At 45.1% G+C, this 19,275-nt stretch overlaps 1 protein-coding gene across 3 annotated transcripts; it reads left to right on the top strand.

The window, feature by feature from the left end:
• Positions 1-324: 324 nt before the first annotated feature.
• Positions 325-18,137, top strand: sh3tc2 (SH3 domain and tetratricopeptide repeats 2). 3 transcript variants are annotated; one of them, XM_079268043.1, is made up of 23 exons: positions 325-549; positions 4,092-4,179; positions 5,187-5,285; positions 5,806-5,934; positions 6,578-6,705; positions 6,874-6,979; positions 8,012-8,155; positions 9,070-9,271; positions 9,424-9,497; positions 11,008-11,203; positions 11,432-11,568; positions 11,755-11,805; positions 11,910-12,187; positions 12,782-12,976; positions 13,101-13,961; positions 14,064-14,284; positions 14,385-14,551; positions 15,030-15,207; positions 15,309-15,459; positions 15,592-15,714; positions 15,849-15,999; positions 16,097-16,293; positions 16,946-18,137. In XM_079268043.1, the coding sequence occupies exons 2-23, from the start codon at positions 4,155-4,157 to the stop codon at positions 17,630-17,632; spliced, it is 4,500 nt and encodes a 1,499-aa protein (XP_079124169.1). In that variant the 5' UTR covers positions 325-549; positions 4,092-4,154; the 3' UTR covers positions 17,633-18,137. The 3 variants fall into 3 exon arrangements, with proteins under 3 accessions (XP_079124169.1, XP_079124168.1, XP_079124167.1); XM_079268042.1 differs by lacking the exon at positions 4,092-4,179; XM_079268041.1 differs by lacking the exons at positions 325-549; positions 4,092-4,179 and adding an exon at positions 3,963-4,091.
• Positions 18,138-19,275: the final 1,138 nt, after the last annotated feature.

Genomic DNA, 19,275 nt, shown 5'->3' on the forward strand with positions numbered 1-19,275 from the left:
TTTAATAACTTTTAGGATGATTCAAATGCAATTATAACTTGACCTATTTTCACTGGTTGAGTCTCCTTTTGGGCTTTCCAAACTTTGACTGAGAGAGTGTGTGTGTGTGTGTGTGTGTGTGTGTGTGTGTGTGTGTGTGTGTGTGTGTGTGTGTGTGTGTGTGTGTGTGTGTGTGTGTGTGTGTGTGTGTGTATGGGGTGAGAGAGGGAGGGAAGGGGGAGGTTGTGTCCTTGTTGTCCACACAGAAATCATGGGAGGAGTTAACAGCAAAACCTCCTCAGTCAGTGACATGCCGTCTGGGCACAAACACACACAGGCTCACACACTCTCACTGACTTACACGCTTCCTTTTCCCCGTTTCTCCTCTCCTGTGCATTCGGGCTGACAGCGGAGAATGACAGCAGTCTCGGCAGCTGTCATGAGACGCAACTCACCAGTCCAATGGTGAGACAGCACACACACACACAGACACAGACACATAGAGATACACACATTCTGCAACGCACATCAGGAATGAAATGAGAGGGGAGAGCTGGCAGCAGCACAGAGGTGAGAGTTGGTTTTTTTCTACTTTGCATACACGTCTTTCTGTGTGATAAACCGTCTCTTCCGTCTAGCAGGTTTAACACTGCTGCACTTTGCACTCGTACCAAGTTTCTGTCAGTCAGGTATCGACTGGACAATATAGCTGTCATCCAGACATTGTGATTCCTTCTTCTGTCTACCAGGTGCTTGACAATGAATGTTTCCAAACTCTTCTGATGGACTGATACATGAGCATCCAAGTCGTACTATGTCTTCATTCCATTAATTATACGATGATTCTACTTCCCTAATGTTTGTTTCAGTGTTGTTCAAGTGCCGCTATGCAACAGTGTGGGAATCTCCCTGCAGGGAGATCTGTCCTAGACACACAGGCATGTGAGTGAGCGGACAGGGGGGTTAGTCTAAACTTAGAGTCCATAACCCCTGTCTCATATTACTCGCCGCTAACTCCTGTACCACATTTTCCGAATGTACAAACCCCGATTGTACACATACACAGTCACTAACACATCCCCCCCCCCCCCCTTTTTTTGGGCGTGTGTCTGAACACAGCTAGACGCTGCTGACACCATGTGCTTCTTATTAGGTTGAACGCTATTGTCACGGACTGCTGAGTGTCACTATTGCAGTCCAGGCTTTTGATGTGTTTTCAGACTGCGTGGAGACTTTAAGGTCCTTTATGGTATGCGGTCATTGGACTCGGCAGCCCCTGTCATTGCAGACAGTGAATACTGTAGCTTTAACATACGTATACTGCTCGTATGACACTTTAGTCACGCTGGCCACGGTGTGCAGTCATAGAGTCACACAGGGGGAAGGCTGACAGGAAACAATAGCTAGATCAACAGGTGTTCAGCAAAAGAGGGCAATTGACGCCAATGGTGAACAGCATCGCATTGTTTTTACCGACAGTCTCTGTATGTTTAAAAGTGGATGTCACTGGGGACAACTGTTGCCCTTTGTGCAGCATGTGGTGCAAACAAAGACCTGGCATGTGACCGCACATATCGGCCTTGAGCAGTCTGCGTTTATTAGATTAGACAGAATCTGTTGCTCTATGCGAAACAAGCAGAGTCTGAAGAGTGTCAGGATATGCCCTGACACGCATTGGGCCTGTTTACAGCCTTCTGCTTCACAAGATGCACACGCACAGATTCAATCATGACCAGTCAGCCGACACGTAAACAAGAGATCGGTCTCGGACAAGGATATCAGCCTCTTTGTCTCCGGCATGTCAAGCAGCGGAATGATTAGGTCACAAAGGAGGAAGAAACTTTACACATTTGTTTTCCTTGATGATGGATTCCATGCGATGACCAAACTCACACAATCATGCACAGAGCACAGGCCTATCTCACCAATGCAACACTGAATGTCTCCATCACCACAGCATCAATGTTTTTAGAGAAGTTCAAAAGATTTATCTTTTAGCGATCCTTTGTTGGCTAAGCATGAAAAAAGTCTGGTTGGCTCGCATTTTGAAAACAGCATTTGAGGTTATAGGCAAGGTGTGGAGTTTGAAAGATGTGGGAATTTATTAGGCAGGGAGGGCGTCGTGAAAGATGATACCGAGTTGCATTATGGGAAATGTTTGTAGAGTTTTGGGGATGTGACTCATATAAGGTGCTTACAGTTCAGGACACTGCCTCTTCAATTTTGTCTAAAGTGCAATGATGCATCACTGGAGTATCCCTATGAAGGTTGTTCAGTAGTCAGGTCACCATTGAGAGCCAGGAGACATGAACAAGTACTGTCAGCCCCCACAGGTTTTGTGTTGCTTTAGAGACACTTAGTGGTGTAATATGTTATTGCATTTGTGCTTTTCTATTTAACCCTCCATTCTTGTCGTAGTTAGTCCCTTTAGTTTCTGTCTCTGCTGAGAAATGCAGCAGCTACTTTTCTCTTTTCACCTTTGGTAGCCTTTGAGGGCCTAAATCTGTAAGTATGTGGAGTGTAAATATCTACTTTTCTATATTCTTTGTGTGTTTTAGATCAAAATGTATGTTGTAGTTGTAGATGCCAATCACTAATAACATGTCCCTATTAACATCAATATTGGAATTAGCTTCGATGCTAACTAGTCCTGCACGTCTCATGATAATGGATATTTTGTTGTGTGAAAGCTAAGTTGTATGCTACATTTTAACTGTGTATTCATGTTTCTGTATATGGCCAGTTTGTAAATATTTAGTTGTATTTCTAATTCATTATTATATTCTTAAATATTTCCACATTAAAGGCATTGTGTTCGAGTGTAATTTTAATTATTGAGTGTTGTACTTACTTTCTCCTATCGTCAGTGAGTTCATGGTCCCAGTACATCACTGAAGCTCTTTGATCGATATCGAAGCTATCCTCTTGTTTTTAATGCAAATATTTCTTGAACTGATTCTTTGCATCTTCATCTCCAAATAAAAAGAAGGAGATTGGTTTTCCAATTTAGCTGCTACAGGTTGTTGTACTTATCATTATGACACACCCTGAAAAGGAACACCACACCCCGACACAGCTTTAAAATCTTGCACCATCGGGGCGTTACATTACCGCCTGGGCGAACACATTGGGCCGGATCATTACTGGCCAATTACCTTGTTTACCGCCACCAAACAAGAGGCCCCCGTCTACACTATGTGTGCTGCAGAGAACATAATAACGGTACTCTAAGGGAAGCCTCTATTTCCTTCTTATATGGTGAACGGTCACATGAGGTCAATGATCCTGATCTTCATAGCACACACATCCCTCTGCCCGCTGCACTCCTGTCTTCCCATCTGTCCGCCACCCGTCCGATGGCGGAGAGTCGTGTTGAACTGTGAGATGTGGATGAACTGATCCTCGATCCCCAACCCACCCCCCCCCCCCCCCCCTGCCTCCCCTCGCTGTGACCTTGCAGCCTGTCCCTGTGTGGCATTGCCTTACAGTGGCTCAGCAATACCTTCCCTCAGCGACACACACAAAAGACACACACACATTGTCTCTGACACACATTCTGTGCATATTTTCACTGACACACATAGGGAACACACAGGGAAGCTCTCTCTGAGGCCCGTCCCCCTCCCACCCCCCCAAAACACACACACTGATGCCAATCGCAATGAGTGCTTTGTGCATTCACCGACTTGACTGGGCAGCTACTGGAGAGAGAGAGAGAGAGAGAGAGAGAGAGAGAGGCCAGTGGGAGGAGGGAGATGGAGACAGCAAGAGACAGAGGGATTACAAACAGAAAGCAGACCCAGACAGATAGAGGAGAAGAAGAGATAAGAGTTGTAGTGGGACAGAGGGGACACATCCAGTGAACACTAACTGGTGGAGGAGACGGAGTGAACAGGACAGGAAAGGCAATACAGAAATAGGAAGGGAAACAGGGAGGAAGAGAGTTGTTGTTAAAGAGGCTGGTGAGGGTGAGGTGGGGGTGCGCAAACTGATGGCATTGATCTCTGGGAGCTGCCGGCTCCTGGGCCAGATGGCGTCTTGTTGCTGCAGACCGCTGCTCAACTCCTGCTGCTGTGGACCGTTCCTCAAAGTCTGCCTCTCCTCCTTCACAGGTCTGTCCCGGCACGCTGTCTGCGCTGCATTCAGATAGACAGAAGCATAGCTCTGTGCACAACATGGGTAACGCACTTAGCCAAGAAGGTAAAAAAAAAAAGGGGGCATGGTGTGTTTTCTGTACTGTAGCAGCATGACCACCGTGCTCGTGTTCGACTGAAGCAGTCCTGCTGGTGCTAGCTGTGCTCTGTGTTGTGGGACGGAGAAGAATAGGCTGTTGTCCTCTTCGGCCTAATGTCATGTTGCATTGTGTTGCTAAGTTATGGCCCCATTGTCTTGTTGTGAATGCTTTGCATCAAGATAACACTGTTCTGCTGTGTTCTCGCACTGACAAAGCACGTGGAAACAGAAGAAAAGCGGCATTTCAATCGAAATGATAACTTTCAGTTGTTGTTGTTATCCTTTAGTTCACAGTGTGTTCCTTCTCTATTTTAAATGGTGTGTGACTGTATGTCTGAAAACAATGTGACCGTGCTGACATTAAAGAGGAGTCAGCTGTGTGAGCCTGGAGGTGTTCCTGAGTGTGTGCCAGGCCTGTGTGTGTTCAACGTCATTGCCCCCCCCGACAACCCCTCACACTAACCAAAGGCATCAAGTTGTCATTTCCAATATCAACACAAGCACCTCCAACTCTTATCAGAGCTCTTTTGTTTGTTTAATCACTACAACAGAAAAAAGTATAAAAAGTATATATTTTACAGCTACTCACTTGTGTCTTTCTTGGAGCAGTAACCTGCTGGAGTCTCCTCCGCTGGTTGCCTGTCGACTGCTCCCAGCAAACAAATAGTCCTGCACATAACTGGAAAATGGCGAATTCTTGTTTTTACACTTTGGTTTCCATGGTATAAGGTGTTCAGTTGTGAGCCTAAGAGGTTGTGCTGGTAGGCTTGTTCTTTTATTTCCGTTTGGACAGAGCTAGGCTCGCTGTTTCTCCCAATTTCCAGTCTTTATGCTAAGCTAAGGTAACCGGCTGCTGTATTTACCACACAGACCTGAGAATGGTATCAATCTTCAATCTTTAGTAATTGGTTAAATGGATCAGCAAGGGGACGAAACGTGTTTTTTCATGAACTGATTGGTTTCCCTATTTACAGACATCTCTCCTGCTGAACTGGATGCTCTTTGGAGGGAACCGCCATATACTCTTGGGGGAGCAAATGAACACTTCTCAGGAAATGACATCATGACTCAAGGTAGACTATTTGCGGACTGGACATCTCATTCTTCCATTAGTTTGGAGATCAAGCAAGAACGTGAGGCTCATTTGATCGGTGCCGCTGCCCGTGTGCTCACAAACAGGAAGTGTTTGGGACATCCTCCCCGCACAATGGAACAAACCAGGGAAAGCCCGTCACCACTACACTGCAACAGCCAGCAGTTATATTCAGATCCTGTCAATGTGCTGAGATAAAGATAACTTACTGCCTATACTACAGCCTGTGATTCTTACCTTACAGTTTGGTAATGGTAAAAATGTAAGTACCATACTGTGGTATGAATGCTGACTTGACAAAATGAATCGAAATAGACAGTTTAGTTGTATCACTGTACGATCAAAATACATCTCTGACTGCCTCTTACCACATGAACCCATGCGGCCTCTCAGGTCATCAGGATGCTAACGGTTCAAACTCAACATGGAGAGGTGTGATTGAGTTACTGTGCACCACAGAGCTGGAGGATATTTGACTTGCACCAACTTTGATCTGTCAGGTGCAGCCGAGGAGGACGACGGTCCAGTGGTGGAGTCAGGTGAAGGAGGGGTGGAGCCTGACAGCTACTGGAAGAAGAAAGAGGCCTTAAGAGGAAGTACTATGTCACTGGGAGAGAAATTCTCCTCAGGTACATTTAATGACTCGTAGTTTGTTTCTACTTAAAATCTAGCTTTTGCATTAGCCAGTCTAAACTGGTTACATTTTATACGCGGAGGCATTTCCCATTCGTTCTATGTATGCATGCTGATGAGGCATATTTCCCCACTAATGTTTTACTCACTCCGCAGTTCAGCTCCCTCTAGCACATTCGCCCAGGTTCTTCCTCTCAAATGGATTTAAATGGCCACACTGAGAGTCCAGCAGGAGGCCTAATGGCTTTGTTATTCCCCCGGTGAATAACTCACAGAGCATCACGCTGGAATATGAGCTCTTGTAGAAAATCTTTAATGAACTCTTGAAAGTTTTGCCTCTCCCGATATGTTCCCTTTTGCTCTGTGACTTCAGGCGGAAAAAATGCACCAACGTATTTGTGCGAGTGTGATGAATTGGATATATCATCATAAAGACATTAGTTGTTTCTTCCTTTAATTCTGGCGGATGATAAATCTCTCGTTCTCTGTGCACATTTTTCTTCTAAGCCTATTTATATAGGATTATATTATTATATATTATATATAATGGATTTGCTTGTGTTCAATATTATTCCACGAGAAGAAGCGTTCTGATCTAGAAGTGATTGATCACATCACTCCTCTTGTCTTTTTGCCTAGAAATTGAGCTGCTGTTCACCGGGCGGAGGCGCTCCAGCGAGGATCCTGACCGGGTCCTCCAGGAGGCGCTGCGCACCCGACTCCGAGTGGTGGAGAGCAACAGCCAGGACGTCATCCAGCTCTTTAAAGTGAGTGACAGTCAGACCTCACAATGCAGACATCTCCTAGGCCTTAATGTGCTACTCAGACCTTCGATATCATCAGAGTCCATATAATGCAACACGATACATCGTGCCGTTTTGTTCACTTAATAGAAATGGATTCTGTTATTGAAACATGAGACTTTGTTTCTACAGGACCTGTCCGCACGTCTGGTGATGGTCCACGCTGAGAAGGACAGCTTTGTACTCACGTTCAAGACTGTGGAGGAAATCTGGAAGTTTTCTACTTACCTAGCATTAGGTAAGCAGCTGTGACCATTTGGCATCTCAAAGGCCCTGTTTTCTCAATCAGGTCCGACATCAGCACACCATTTTCTCCCGACGTTATTTGTGTTTGGTCGGAAAAAGGTGATTCACTCTTGGCACCGATCAGGATTTAGCAAACATTTGAGTCAGAATCCGATGACATTCGTGGCATTGTTTCTGTGTGTTGCTCGACAGTCACTCACATATAGTGTTATGGGGAAATATGTCATGGTCTTATGCTTTAGGGTTAAAGAATGTAAATCTTTAACTGTGCAGGCACCAAACACCTTTTCAGTAGATGATTCTATCAGTTTTGCATCCAGGTGTCTTGTTATTTGTTGTCTGTTATCTTGTTATCTGGTTTCCTGTGCATTGTTTCTGTCTTGAAAGACGGCGACACACAGAGGTCTAGATTACGGTACTTCCTGATGAGCATCAGCTGAAGGGCATGACCCTCTGTATGCATATGTGATGTGTGATGGTAAAACAGGCTTATTCCGTCTCCGCAATACTGTATCTTAACTCTTTGATGAGGTCACAGTGACCCAATCAAAGGAAGCACCTGGCTGAGTATGAATGTCCATGCATCTGACTGTGTTGTCAGAGCACCTCTTGCAGATGACGTGATGTGTCTGTGAGACTGTGTTCTCTTTGCTTGCAAGCAAATAAATTGACTATTACAACATTGATCCTTCATCAAGAACTCTGTTTCATTTGACATTGATTTGAAAACACTTTGACACTCTTCTCCCGAATAGTTTAAGAAATATTCCACAACAATCGTCAAAAAAGAGTTGTTGAGTTTTTTAAATGATGTTAAAGAGAAAAACATAGAATTTGAAACAGTTTTCAGGCGCTTCACAAACACACAAATGCACCTTTTGCTTTACATATTTTTCCCCCTAAATATGCATTTATTGTGCTTACTATCATCAAAAGGCATTGTTGGTGAGCATGCAGTGATAGCAGCATAAATAACATCAGTAGTACCGTATTTGTATCATGAGCTGCATGTGCTCTGTCCCAGGTTACGTGGCTCGCTGCTTGGAGAACTTCCTGTGTGATCAGTCCTTCTGGCTGGACCCAGAGCTGCTCAGCGACCTGCAGATCAATGTCACTGTGGACGAGGAACGACTGGCCACCCTCTACCTGGGACTGTTGCTCCAGGAGGGTGAGTAATGAGGTGCTCTGGCACTTCATGGACGCTCAGTCAGCATTTTATGAACAGTTTTATTATTAAAGCAACCGTTGAGAGAGTGAAAAGTGGGGAATAAAATGTCGTTCATGAATGTGTTTGCTAAAAAGTACACTTTGGTAGTTTAACTTGTGCTTTCCTCCAGACTCTAAACTGAACCGTATCTTTTGCCCTTTTCGCCACTAAATTCGTATTATTTGAAGTATTTTTTGTCAGAAGCCTCTTGAATCTTGCCACTCTACTTATTTAATAACCAACTGTGGCTGTCATTTGATCCCATTCCTTTAAATCCATTTTCACTGACCCCAATTAACCTCAGAAATATACGACCACACATGACTTTGGACAAATTATAGCGATGGCCTCTTTATTGTCACCTTATGTGTCTCACTTTGTAGAGTTAATGTCTGAAGTATAAAAGACTGAAATAAAACTCAAAATGATTTATTTTTATTGCTCTTTAGTTTAATACACATGAATCAAGATAAAGCTGGACGTCAGTGAAATTTAGCAATTTGCTAAATGTCTTTTACGCATTATAAACTAAGTCAGTGCTACAGCATCACCATTACACTACTCCCGTACAATAATGTATATTGATTTCCTGCGGCCTGGTCCACACAAACTTTCTCTTGAACATTTGCCCCCAGGCAAAAAGCTTCCCGGAAATGCACAATAAAACTGCAGTGCTGGCAAATAGTGTTGAGAATTACATTAACTTAATAGGGGGAGGATATAAAACATCCATCATTTGCCAGTGACTGAATGAGGGCGCCCTGTAAGCCGTAGTGCTTTTGCTGATTTCTGAGCTTATGTGTTGTAACTTTTATCAACACGAAGAGTCACGTGTCTGGATTCACACACGCTTTTGTTCTCTTTCCCTTTCGCAGGCTCCTTCTTCGCTAAGGCGCTGTTCACAAGAAGTGATCAGGATGAGGACGACGAAGACCAGCTGCCGTTCAAAAAGAATGATTTGCTGATGGTGAAGGACACGGGGCAGGACAGCATGTGGGAGGGAACCATGCTCTCCACAGGAAACCACGGCCTGGTGCCAGTCAACGCCATGCAACCGCTGCCGTACCCCTTCTATCAGTGAGTCAGCCGCTGTTCTTCAAACGAGCGACGGCTGTTACGAATGCCTACATTTACAATGTCAGCGAAAGTGTGATCAGCTTTTGGCTGAATGAGCAAAGCAGCTATGCAGATGTTGGACATGAGTCAAACTGTACTTCCTGTTTGGTCAGGTGGTTTCTGAGGAACTACCCGGGCAATGCTGGATGCTCGCCAGCAGAAAAGGAACCATTTGAACATGCTATCGGTAAAAAGATTCTGCAAGCTACACAAGTTCACACATAAAACATACTGCACACAGTGTTACACTCACATAGAGTATACCGAACTCAGGTGCAGCTACTTCAATGAAAAAGCTTTTAAATCCCCTTCTGTACTCCAGCACCAAACAGCAGACAGACAAAGTTAGAGACCAGCCGGTGAACTCAGTGGAGCATTTGGAGGCAGATATTTCCCTCCGGAGTTTCTGGAGACCAAATCAGTGCTAAACGGGGAGTCAATATTGGACTTAAATTGATCAGGTGGACACAAACATGACACCAAATGAATGCAAACGTTGCTTAATCTATGCTGTGTAAACAGGCAGCAGTTTGGGAACATGTTGGCCATGCACCACTTTATAGAGAGACACCCCCAAGTGGCCAGTGGTATTTGTAGCAGGGATTGGTTTCTTTAAGGAATTTCACTACTAATTCAAAGTCAGGCCGACTCATGGACGCTTTTCGTGTGTCTGCACACAGTCTGATGACGCATATGTATTTTGTTGAATGCTGACATCAGCTTAAGTAGTTTAATTCCTGGATTTCTATTGTAGGAAATCAAGTAGGGGTCAGGAAATACATTGTGGCCAGTCTGAATATGTCGTGTAATTAAACAAACATTTAACAAAAAAAAATGAAATGCAACACTTTTGTTTTTGCTCCCATTTTTCAGGAGTTGAAACAAAAGATGTAAGACTTTGTTCTGTGCTCACAAAAGATTTATTTTAGCCCACATTTGTTCGCAAATGCGGTAAAATCCGTGTCAGTGAGCACTTCTTCTCCCTCCACCTGACAGGTGTGGGACATCAAGATGCTGATCAAACAGCATGATTATCACACAGGAGTGCAATGGGCTTGTCACGTTAACAGACCACTCACACAATGTGCAGTTTTAACACTCAGCACAATGCCACAAGATGTCACAGTTTTGAGGGAGTGTGATATTTGGCATGGCAGGTGACACCTTAATCAGCATCTTGGTGTCCCACACCTGTCAGGTGGAGGGATTAAACGTTCTCATGAACACAGATTTAAACAAGTTTGAGAGAAATACAACTTTTATGTGCATAGAAAAAGTATTTTGGGAGAAATGGGAGCAAAAATAACAGAGTTGCAATATATATTTGTTCAGTATACATACGTTTAAGTTTAAGTTTTATATTGTGTTTGTGAAGTCAGCAATTTTACAGTTTGCTGAGGACAGAGGATGATATCAAACCCACTTCCTGTTCACCGGAATACACAGCAGTGCAGAGCCACAGTGGATCAATACTAATATATTTATGCATATAGTAGCTCCAACCTCTACGCACTTGTGAAAAGCATTCAAACTTTATTGTTTTATATCCTGTGAATTCTTTGGCACAATATAAAAAATACATATAAGACTATAAGATGTGCAGTATTATCACACTCATGGTCAGACACTGTTCTTACATATTGACCTGTGAAGTCTGCTGCTCGTCCTTACCCCGTTCTCCTGATCAAATACCTCAGTGACCGGTTCCTGTGTAGCAGTGGTCGACTACAGTCCAGTGGGCCCGGAGGAACTTCAGCTGAGTCAAGGAGACATTGTGGAGATTCAGGGTCTACTAGTCCGAGGCCTGGATGTGTTCATAGCAACGCACTCTTCCACGGGTCGCACTGGTTTCGTGCACAAGGCCCATGTCAAGCCTCTGGACACCATACCCCTGTAAGAAGAGCCGTTCTTTCTAGTTGTATAATGCTTGGCGCGGCTTGAACTTACTGGTCGGATGATGTTGTGCGTCATTTAAAGCACTTTATCTCTTGTTTGTAGTCTTGTGCTAATCTTTCTTTGAAATCCTGTTGAGTGTATCTGCAGTCTGGTGGGGGTGGGATGGGGTGAGGAGGCCACGCGGACAGCAGAAGTGATAGTGCTGCCTTTGTTCCCCTCACACAGAGACGGGCGGTTAGTCTTTCTGACTGCGGAGGAGAGGGCCAGCCTCGCTCGGGTCAACCCCTGTAGCTCTGAGCGAAGTGACAGCGGCCTGCTGGAGAGACTCTTCTCGTCTGACATCAGCTCTGTGTACAGGCTCGGTAAAGGAACCACTGGGCTGATCAAGTATCCTTTTTGTTGGGTGGGGGAAAGACAAGAGGTGGTGCCATAACTGAAATATAGGTCTTGTTTGGTTTGATGCGCAGCTCCTGTTTGTTTCCTTGAGATGTTTCCATCTCTATCCCCATCTGGAAAATTGACGCTTGTATTGATTTACCTTGTTTCAGACAGACTGGATGAGACGGACTTCCTGTACATCAGAAACCGGCCAAAACATGGTAATGCTCTGCAGTTTATAGTGGAAATCAGCTGTTCATATGCTCAATGCATTAACACAACTCATATATTATGTAACTTATATCAGTACTTGTCCTCTGCTCAGATCATACGGTTCCTGCAAGCACCCGTCAGAGTGTCATGTCAGAGAAAAGTGGAGGGACTCCCCCCTGCCAGGCCTCCCCTCGCCTGTCTTTCTATCAGTCCCACAATGCGCTGCCACGCGAGGGAGAGCGCCTGTCCTTCACTCTGGAAGACACATTCAGGGAGATGGACGAGTTCCAGGAAGACCCGCCTCTCTTCCTGGAGGAGAACAGCTGGGAGGGGGAGGACTCCGAGTTCAGTGACCCCACACTGACCCTGCTCAACCACGAACACTTCCAGGTCTGCAGAGTCCCAGTTCATTCACTGATTCATTTGTTACACAGAAGCAAAGTAACAGAGAGCAGGCGTTCTTGTTTCCATCTTGTTTTCTATGTTATGTCGATGGCAGCTAATGAAAGCAAATGCCAAGAAATGTAGGTTCACATTTTCAGGTCTATAAAACAGTCCCAACTTGAAAAATGCAAAAACAAAGGAAGTAGTCTCTCTGTGTTGCATTATTGCATGATGAGGCATGGCATTAGTCTGAAGTAAATATATTAACAATGTACCTGCGTGCACAGTTACAACAGTTTCCCGATAGCACCTTCATCATTTGATGTGATTCTTATTCTTATTGGCTTGTTACTTCTCTATTCATGAGCCAAAAAAAAAACTTTGGGTTGACGCAAATTTAGCAAATCATGTGATCATGTCAGTTGATTAATGTCGCTCATCAACACAACTCTGATCACTAACAGCATTTGGCTCTCATATGTGAATTCATTTGACAGCGTGTTCATTATTTCCACTTGGCTGTCCCGTTACCTCTTTTTACCAAACACATACAGCCAATCAAGGGCCAGCTCCTCTTAATTCTCTTGTTTATTTGTACAGGAGGACTTCCTGCCGCTGTACGACCTGCAGTATTCCTTCCTGTGGGTGACCTTCAGTGGTAAGACTGAGGACGAGCTATTGGGGCACCTAGAGAGTGTCAGGGAGAGCGCCAAGAGGATGGGCTTGGACTGGGCACATCGACGGGCGTGCTTCCTCCTGGGACGACTCTGTGCCCGGAAGATAAAGTTCTCCCAGGTTTGCGCTTCTTTTCTTGCACTGATATGCGTGTTGTGGACGTATCAATATGCTTTATTCTTCTTTAAAGAGACCCACAGTATACAGAACATGATCACCTGTATGTTCATCTGTATTTCCTCAGGCTCGTGTGTACTATGAGGAGGCTCTCAGTGTTCGTGTGGACGGTTTCTCTGACACGCCGCTCCTCGTCGCTCTCTACACAAACCTCACCGCTGTCTACCTGAAGCAGCATATGACGGACAAGCTGCCCCAGACTCTGGAGAAGGCCTGCGCCCTGCTCCTCTGTCTCCCCTGCCACACCTTCACCTCCACGGACGAGGTCGAGCTGCTGCAGCTGCTCCTGAGGAGATCGGTGGTGATGGGGGACAAACACCTGGAGGCTCGCGTCTGCTACCTCGTCTCCAGCCTCTTCCTGCTGCGCAGGAAGCCCGATGACGCCCTCCCCTTTGTTGAGCGACTCCACTTCCTCTCGGTGACGCTCTCTGCCTCCGAGGGGCGTCCCATAGTTCCTTTGGACCTCAACTGGCTCTTGAGCTGGCTCTATCATCGTAAATACATGCCTTACTTAGCGCTGGCCTCTCTGAGCCTGGACTCAAGACAGGACCACTCCCTCCACGACTCTTTCCAGAGGATTGAGTTGTTCATCAGGAACTCTGTTCGCCTGAACACGTGCTGGAAGGAAGGAACCTCCCTGCTCCCTGCCCAGATTGTGATTTACCTTCAGCAGGCCCTGATTACAGCAGAGCAAGGTGAGGACATGAAGACACAGAGGGACCTGTGTCAGGGCTTGGCCACTGTCTACCTGCAGCACAATGCTCTAGATAAGGCGGTGCTCTGTGCTCAAAAAGCTGTGGAGACAGGAGGCCACATCAGTGAGGAGGAGGGCTTTGAGGCCTCTGTGCTGCTCGGGTGGCTGCTGGTGTTGACGGGCCAGGCTGAGAGGGCCCAGAGTGTCCTGCAGCCTCTGCTCACATCACTCCAGGTACAGCAAACAACACCATTCGCCTGGATGTTGTAGGAAAGATTGGTTTGAAATGTCAGTTTACCTCCTCCTCTGTATGAATATCATGTGTAATCTCTCCAGGGCACAGACAGTCCCACGCAGCGAGGGGTGATCCACAACCTCTTGGCTCTCTGTCTGAGGCGGCAGCGTCGTATCCCAGAGGCAGGCTGGCATCTCCACTCCGCCTTGGTGATCTCAAGGGAAAGTGGAAACCAGAGGAACCAGGCCCTGGCACTGGCCAACCTGGGCTGCCTGGCACTGGATGTGGGGGCGCCTTTGGTGGCAGAACGCTTCTTGGTCAGGTCAGACATCAGTGTTGTAGTCCCCCCCCCCCAGGGAACTCAACAGATGTAGAAAGAGTTTACTAAGAGTTATTTATCGTGCTGCTGTTTGCGTTTCCAGATCCCTGCATCTTTTTCTGGAGCTCTGGGAAAGCCCTGTCGACGAGGAGCATGTTCAGACCTACCTTTGGCTGGGGCGGAGCTACAAAGACAGGAGGAAGAGCCAGGACAGCAGGGCCTGCTATGAAATGGGGCTACTAATTGCACTACATGCCAGAAACTTACACAGTGAGTACAGGTTAACATATTAAAGGACTAGTTGGCCCTATTTTCTTGCCAAAAGTTGCGCTTTTTATTGTGAAAGGTAAGAACGGAATTAGTGAATCTGGTATACGTTTCCTTTGGTTAGGTTTAAAGGTGTAATCGAAGTTTGCCGCCTTGGTTCAGTCTGAGGAGCCTCCATGTTGTTGTACACTTTAGAGATGTACGTTCCACACAACTTGATTGGTTGACGCCTTTAAATGCGGTGCGAAAGAGACATGTTACTGTTGAAAACTAAACTTTTCAGTGCCCCTGCTGGACACATTGTGTAACTGTTTCAAGACATAGAAATGTATCTGTGATTACCTAAAGTTTGCTCACAATATCAGCCGTGCCAATCGTACAGTAAAGGTCAAACTATATATCGTTCTTATTTAGTGTCACGTACGTATCACAGTGTATTTAGTGTCAGCAGCAACAGCTAACATACTTGCTGTATTTAAAGGTCGGATGGTGGTGGCCAAGGTGCTGAGTCGTGTGTATGCTGACATGCTGCTGTACGGCCAGAGTATCGTCTACTACGAGCACTGTGTGTCGGTATGCAGAGAGCTGAAGGACAAGCGACAGGAGGGAGAGTATCTGGAAATCCTCAGCAGCCTCTACCTCTCGCTCAACACCGAAAGGTGAGTTTCTGCCTCTCCTTCCCACTCGCTCTTGTTCTCTATCCATCTCTTCCACAACGTCTTTGGTTTCAGACCAAAACAGTCTCAATTCTGGATTGCAGATCATCTCGTAAATCTCTGGACTACACCAAGCAGAGCCTGAGGATTTCTATTGATTTGGGCAAGAGGGAGGAAGAGTCAGAGACCTGGCTGCAGGTGGGACGCATCTATTACCTCATCCACGAGGACGAACTCGCTGACATGTACCTGCAGGTGAACATTTTTCAGTCACTGCTTTTTTCTTTTGCTCTTGTATGTAAACGCAACGCGTCCCTGACGCTCATAGTTTAGTTTGACACGCTAATGTTCAATCGATGTTGATCGACAATATGATTTGATAAATAGGCAGCAGTGAAGACAGCCCTGAGGATGAACGATCATCACTTCGCCATGAGCATCTACGAGGAGGCAGGAGACGTCTACTTTAAAGGCTGCAGGAACCGAATGGCTTCATTGCCTTTCTACAGGGTAAGAGGATGCAAAACAAAGCTGCAATGTCATGGTGCAGTATTTCCCATGATGCACTCCGGCACGTTTTTTTCTTTTCAATCAGTAAAACCGCTGATCTCATTTTATGAAAAATCTCCGTGTTTGTTTGGCAGGATGGCAGTCTGCCATTTGCACGGAGCATCCAGGACATCCATTCAGAGTTCCGTTTGTTGAGTAAACTGACAGAGCTGTTCATGAACCAGGGAGAGCAGGAGGAGGCTCTGCAGTACGCAACACTGGCTGTTCAGATCGCCTGCAAAGCAGGTAGACAGAGGCCAAGCGTGGCCAAGAAGCTGTGCCTCATGATCACTTGTAAAGTAGAACCACTTTGTTAACACGGACCGTTGTTGTTTTTCCTCAGGTGTGCATGTGAATGAGAGGACAGCCTACCACCGGCTGGCTACAGTCTACTACAACCTGCAGCAGTACGAGTTGGCAGAAAACTACTACCTCAAGTCACTGTCCCTCTGTCCGCCCGCCCTGCAGGACCCCATGGAGGCTCGCTACTACACCAAGGTGTACTGCAGACTGGGCAATCTCACTCTACACAAACTCAAGGTACACGAGCCGACTGTATTTCTGTGTTTACATTTGCATGAGCAAACAGAATACATACATTACGTTTCTGAAATAATATTATTATATTATTATATTCAAATAATAATATGATTAATACATATGATATGAATTATTATAAATAAGCATCATTCGGAGTAATTTTGAGCTGCGTAAGATCTGTTTGTGACGTGTTTTACGTACTTATGTTTACTTCTTTATGTTTATACTTATTTTACATCCTTATTTTCTGAAGTTTTTCCTGATCAGAAGTGGTTTTATTGCCTAAACCTAACTGCGGCCGATTTACTGTCACGACTTGTTGTAAAATGACATTCGAACATATACATATAGACTTTTTTTTTTACGATTTTAGGAAGTCATGAAATTACCTGTCAAAAACTGATGTCATTCCTGAAAGTTAGGCAATTATTTTATCACAATAATAACACGCTGACACAATATTTTAGAGAGTTCCTACAAGTGAAAGTGTAGCCAGCCAGTGTCTTAATAGAAGAGGCTTCAGATTTCTTTACCTTTATCTGGCGTCCTTTTCACAGAATATGTCGCCAATGAAAATCCAGCCAACAAATAAGATCAAAAGATGACATATATTTCATTAAAAGGAGATCTCTGCTCTGTCCACTCTCCCCAGGATTCTTTTGACGCAGTGGGCTACTTCCATTTGGCTCTGGCGGCGGCCCTGGAGGACCAAGCTAACCCCGAGGCTCTGTATGTGGTGTACATGAAGCTGGCCGAGATCCACGGCAACCACATGCCCGATGCTCGGCTGTGCCGAGAATACAAAGACAGAGCCCAGAGTCTGAAGAGAGTTCTGGCTGGAGAGGAAGGCGCTGCTGTTGGAGAGGAGAACATGGAGGATGCAGGCACGGAGCCGGGCCAAAAGAAGGACGAGGACCCTGGTGCTGATATGGAGCGTACGGAAAGTTTGCTGAAGACAAACTGCATTTTCCCTTCACTTGAAAATGAAAAATGTGAAGATAACTTGCCTCCAAGAACTGGTATAATTCACAGAGACACGGAGGATGAATGTACAGACACTAATATTGGAGCTCATCACAATAATCTTGATGCAGATGGCCCTCTTGTGGACGCCTTTGGGTCTGAGACAGAAACCATCGCCAGTCAGTCTCACAGTGACAGTGTTTTAACCGAGTCCTTTGACACAGCCAAGGAGCAGATCTCAGACTCCAGCAGCTCCACTGACACTTTACAAACTCTCCACAATCAAACGGATGGGAAGGACTTTGACACTGACTACCACACGCCCAGTCAGTTACCTGATAATCACAAAAGTGACATGACAAGACACAGATTCTGATATTCAGGATGAACAAAACACCCCCGAAAGAAACGGATGTGCATGCAGATCCAAATACAAAGATGTCAGTCTCGAGGACAATCGGTCTGTTGCTGACCGAACAGAGACTGTTGGCATAGACACCTGGTGAAGCTGTAAGTGTGGACACAGAGAAATGAGATCAATGTGAAACCAGTCACACACACGGTGACCAGGCGGGCTTCCATGACGTCTACACACAGTCTCTGAGTGGCACGTTATGTTCTTCACTGACATTTCCTTCGTCTGGTCACATGTTTCTTGACCAGCACATTGACTCCAACGTTCCAGCCACATGGCACTTATTGAAGGAAAGATGACGAAAGATGACGTCAATAAATGAAGTGACTCTGAAGCATGTGCCTTTTTTTACAATACATTCTGTGGTTGTTGCAGTTCACTGTGCCTGTTGTATATGTTTTCTAAATGTACGTTTTTGTATCTCTGGTAGATATGACCCAAACATAAAGAATGTTATTTTGATGGCCGAGTGTTTATTTGTGCTTTTGTCTATTTAAATACGGGAGAAACACATGGCCTCGAGGTGCAAAGCACAACAACTGGAACAAATCACAGCATAATCAATCAGAAGAAAATGTGCAACGATGTGATACGATTCACATCGTCATTATTCATTAACCCTCTTATAATTGTGGAAAAACACCCATTCGACAAAAAAACAAACTGTCAAAACGTACACGGACCTAAGCACCAAAGACAAACTGTTACATTTTACTAATAGTGCAGTGCTTATTACATTGATAGACCGATCAAGGCCTTGATTCGATGCTGCATGTGTTTTGTTTTCCTTTTTTACATGCTGTTTACCTCGGCTGCTGGCCGGCACAATGCCTCTCGTGATCATTTGATTCATATGTTGCAGGTTTGCTGTCTGCCCCGTATCACCCTGTGTGGCAAGTTGGAAGCAGAAAGTGTTGGTCTGGACACAGATTTGTTTTTCATTACTTCTAGATCACAACTCTCTTTTCATTGTGATGTCATATTGATAAACTGGGGGTAATTTTCGGCAACATGTGACCCGTGCTGTATCCTACGTTTTTTCCGTTTGCGATGATGCATCTCTTGAAGTGATGGGGCTGCTAGGTTTTCAGATATGTGATCTGGGTACCATCCAGTCATTTAAACATTGTGATGCTGGGTCTTAACGGTTTTGTGATGGCTTGACCAGATTGAAAATAACTTTTGTGCTGAAGAACAAAAAAGTATGAAAGGAATGTAATGATAAAAATGTTTTAACATGTCCTCATTATATTTTCTGTGAGATATGTTGCTGTTAGAAAATTAATTTTGTCTGAACACATTGACATATTTGTTCTGGTACAGAGGTCACTTTTCTATCAAGCGACCGACGTGTTCTTTCTGCAATCAACTGCTTCTTGTGAGACGAAACATTTCTGCCTTAGTCTCCTGTGTGTTATCTGTCTCCTCTGTGCCGGCCGGTATAAATACCTTGTTTTGATTCTGCGTCTCTAGAGCATTCTCACAGTTCACTGCAATACGTGGTTGTGTTTGTGTTCTCTGTTTGAAAGACTAGCTCGTGGCTACAGAGAGTCCCTGTCTCTACTATTATTTTGGTTCATATTGTGCATATTCCTAATTAAAGC

Source organism: Melanostigma gelatinosum (assembly GCF_949748355.1).
Source record: "Melanostigma gelatinosum genome assembly, chromosome: 5".
Lineage (NCBI taxonomy): Eukaryota > Metazoa > Chordata > Actinopteri > Perciformes > Zoarcidae > Melanostigma > Melanostigma gelatinosum.

Coding starts and splice junctions, on each gene's coding strand:
- sh3tc2 (XM_079268041.1), top strand. CDS start 3,971: ATGGCATTGATCTCTGGGAGCTGCCGGCTCCTGGGCCAGATGGCGTCT. Junction 12,977..13,100: donor GGAAGATAAAGTTCTCCCAG/GTTTGCGCTTCT, acceptor GTATTTCCTCAG/GCTCGTGTGTACTATGAGGA. Junction 14,285..14,384: donor GCAGAACGCTTCTTGGTCAG/GTCAGACATCAG, acceptor TTGCGTTTCCAG/ATCCCTGCATCTTTTTCTGG.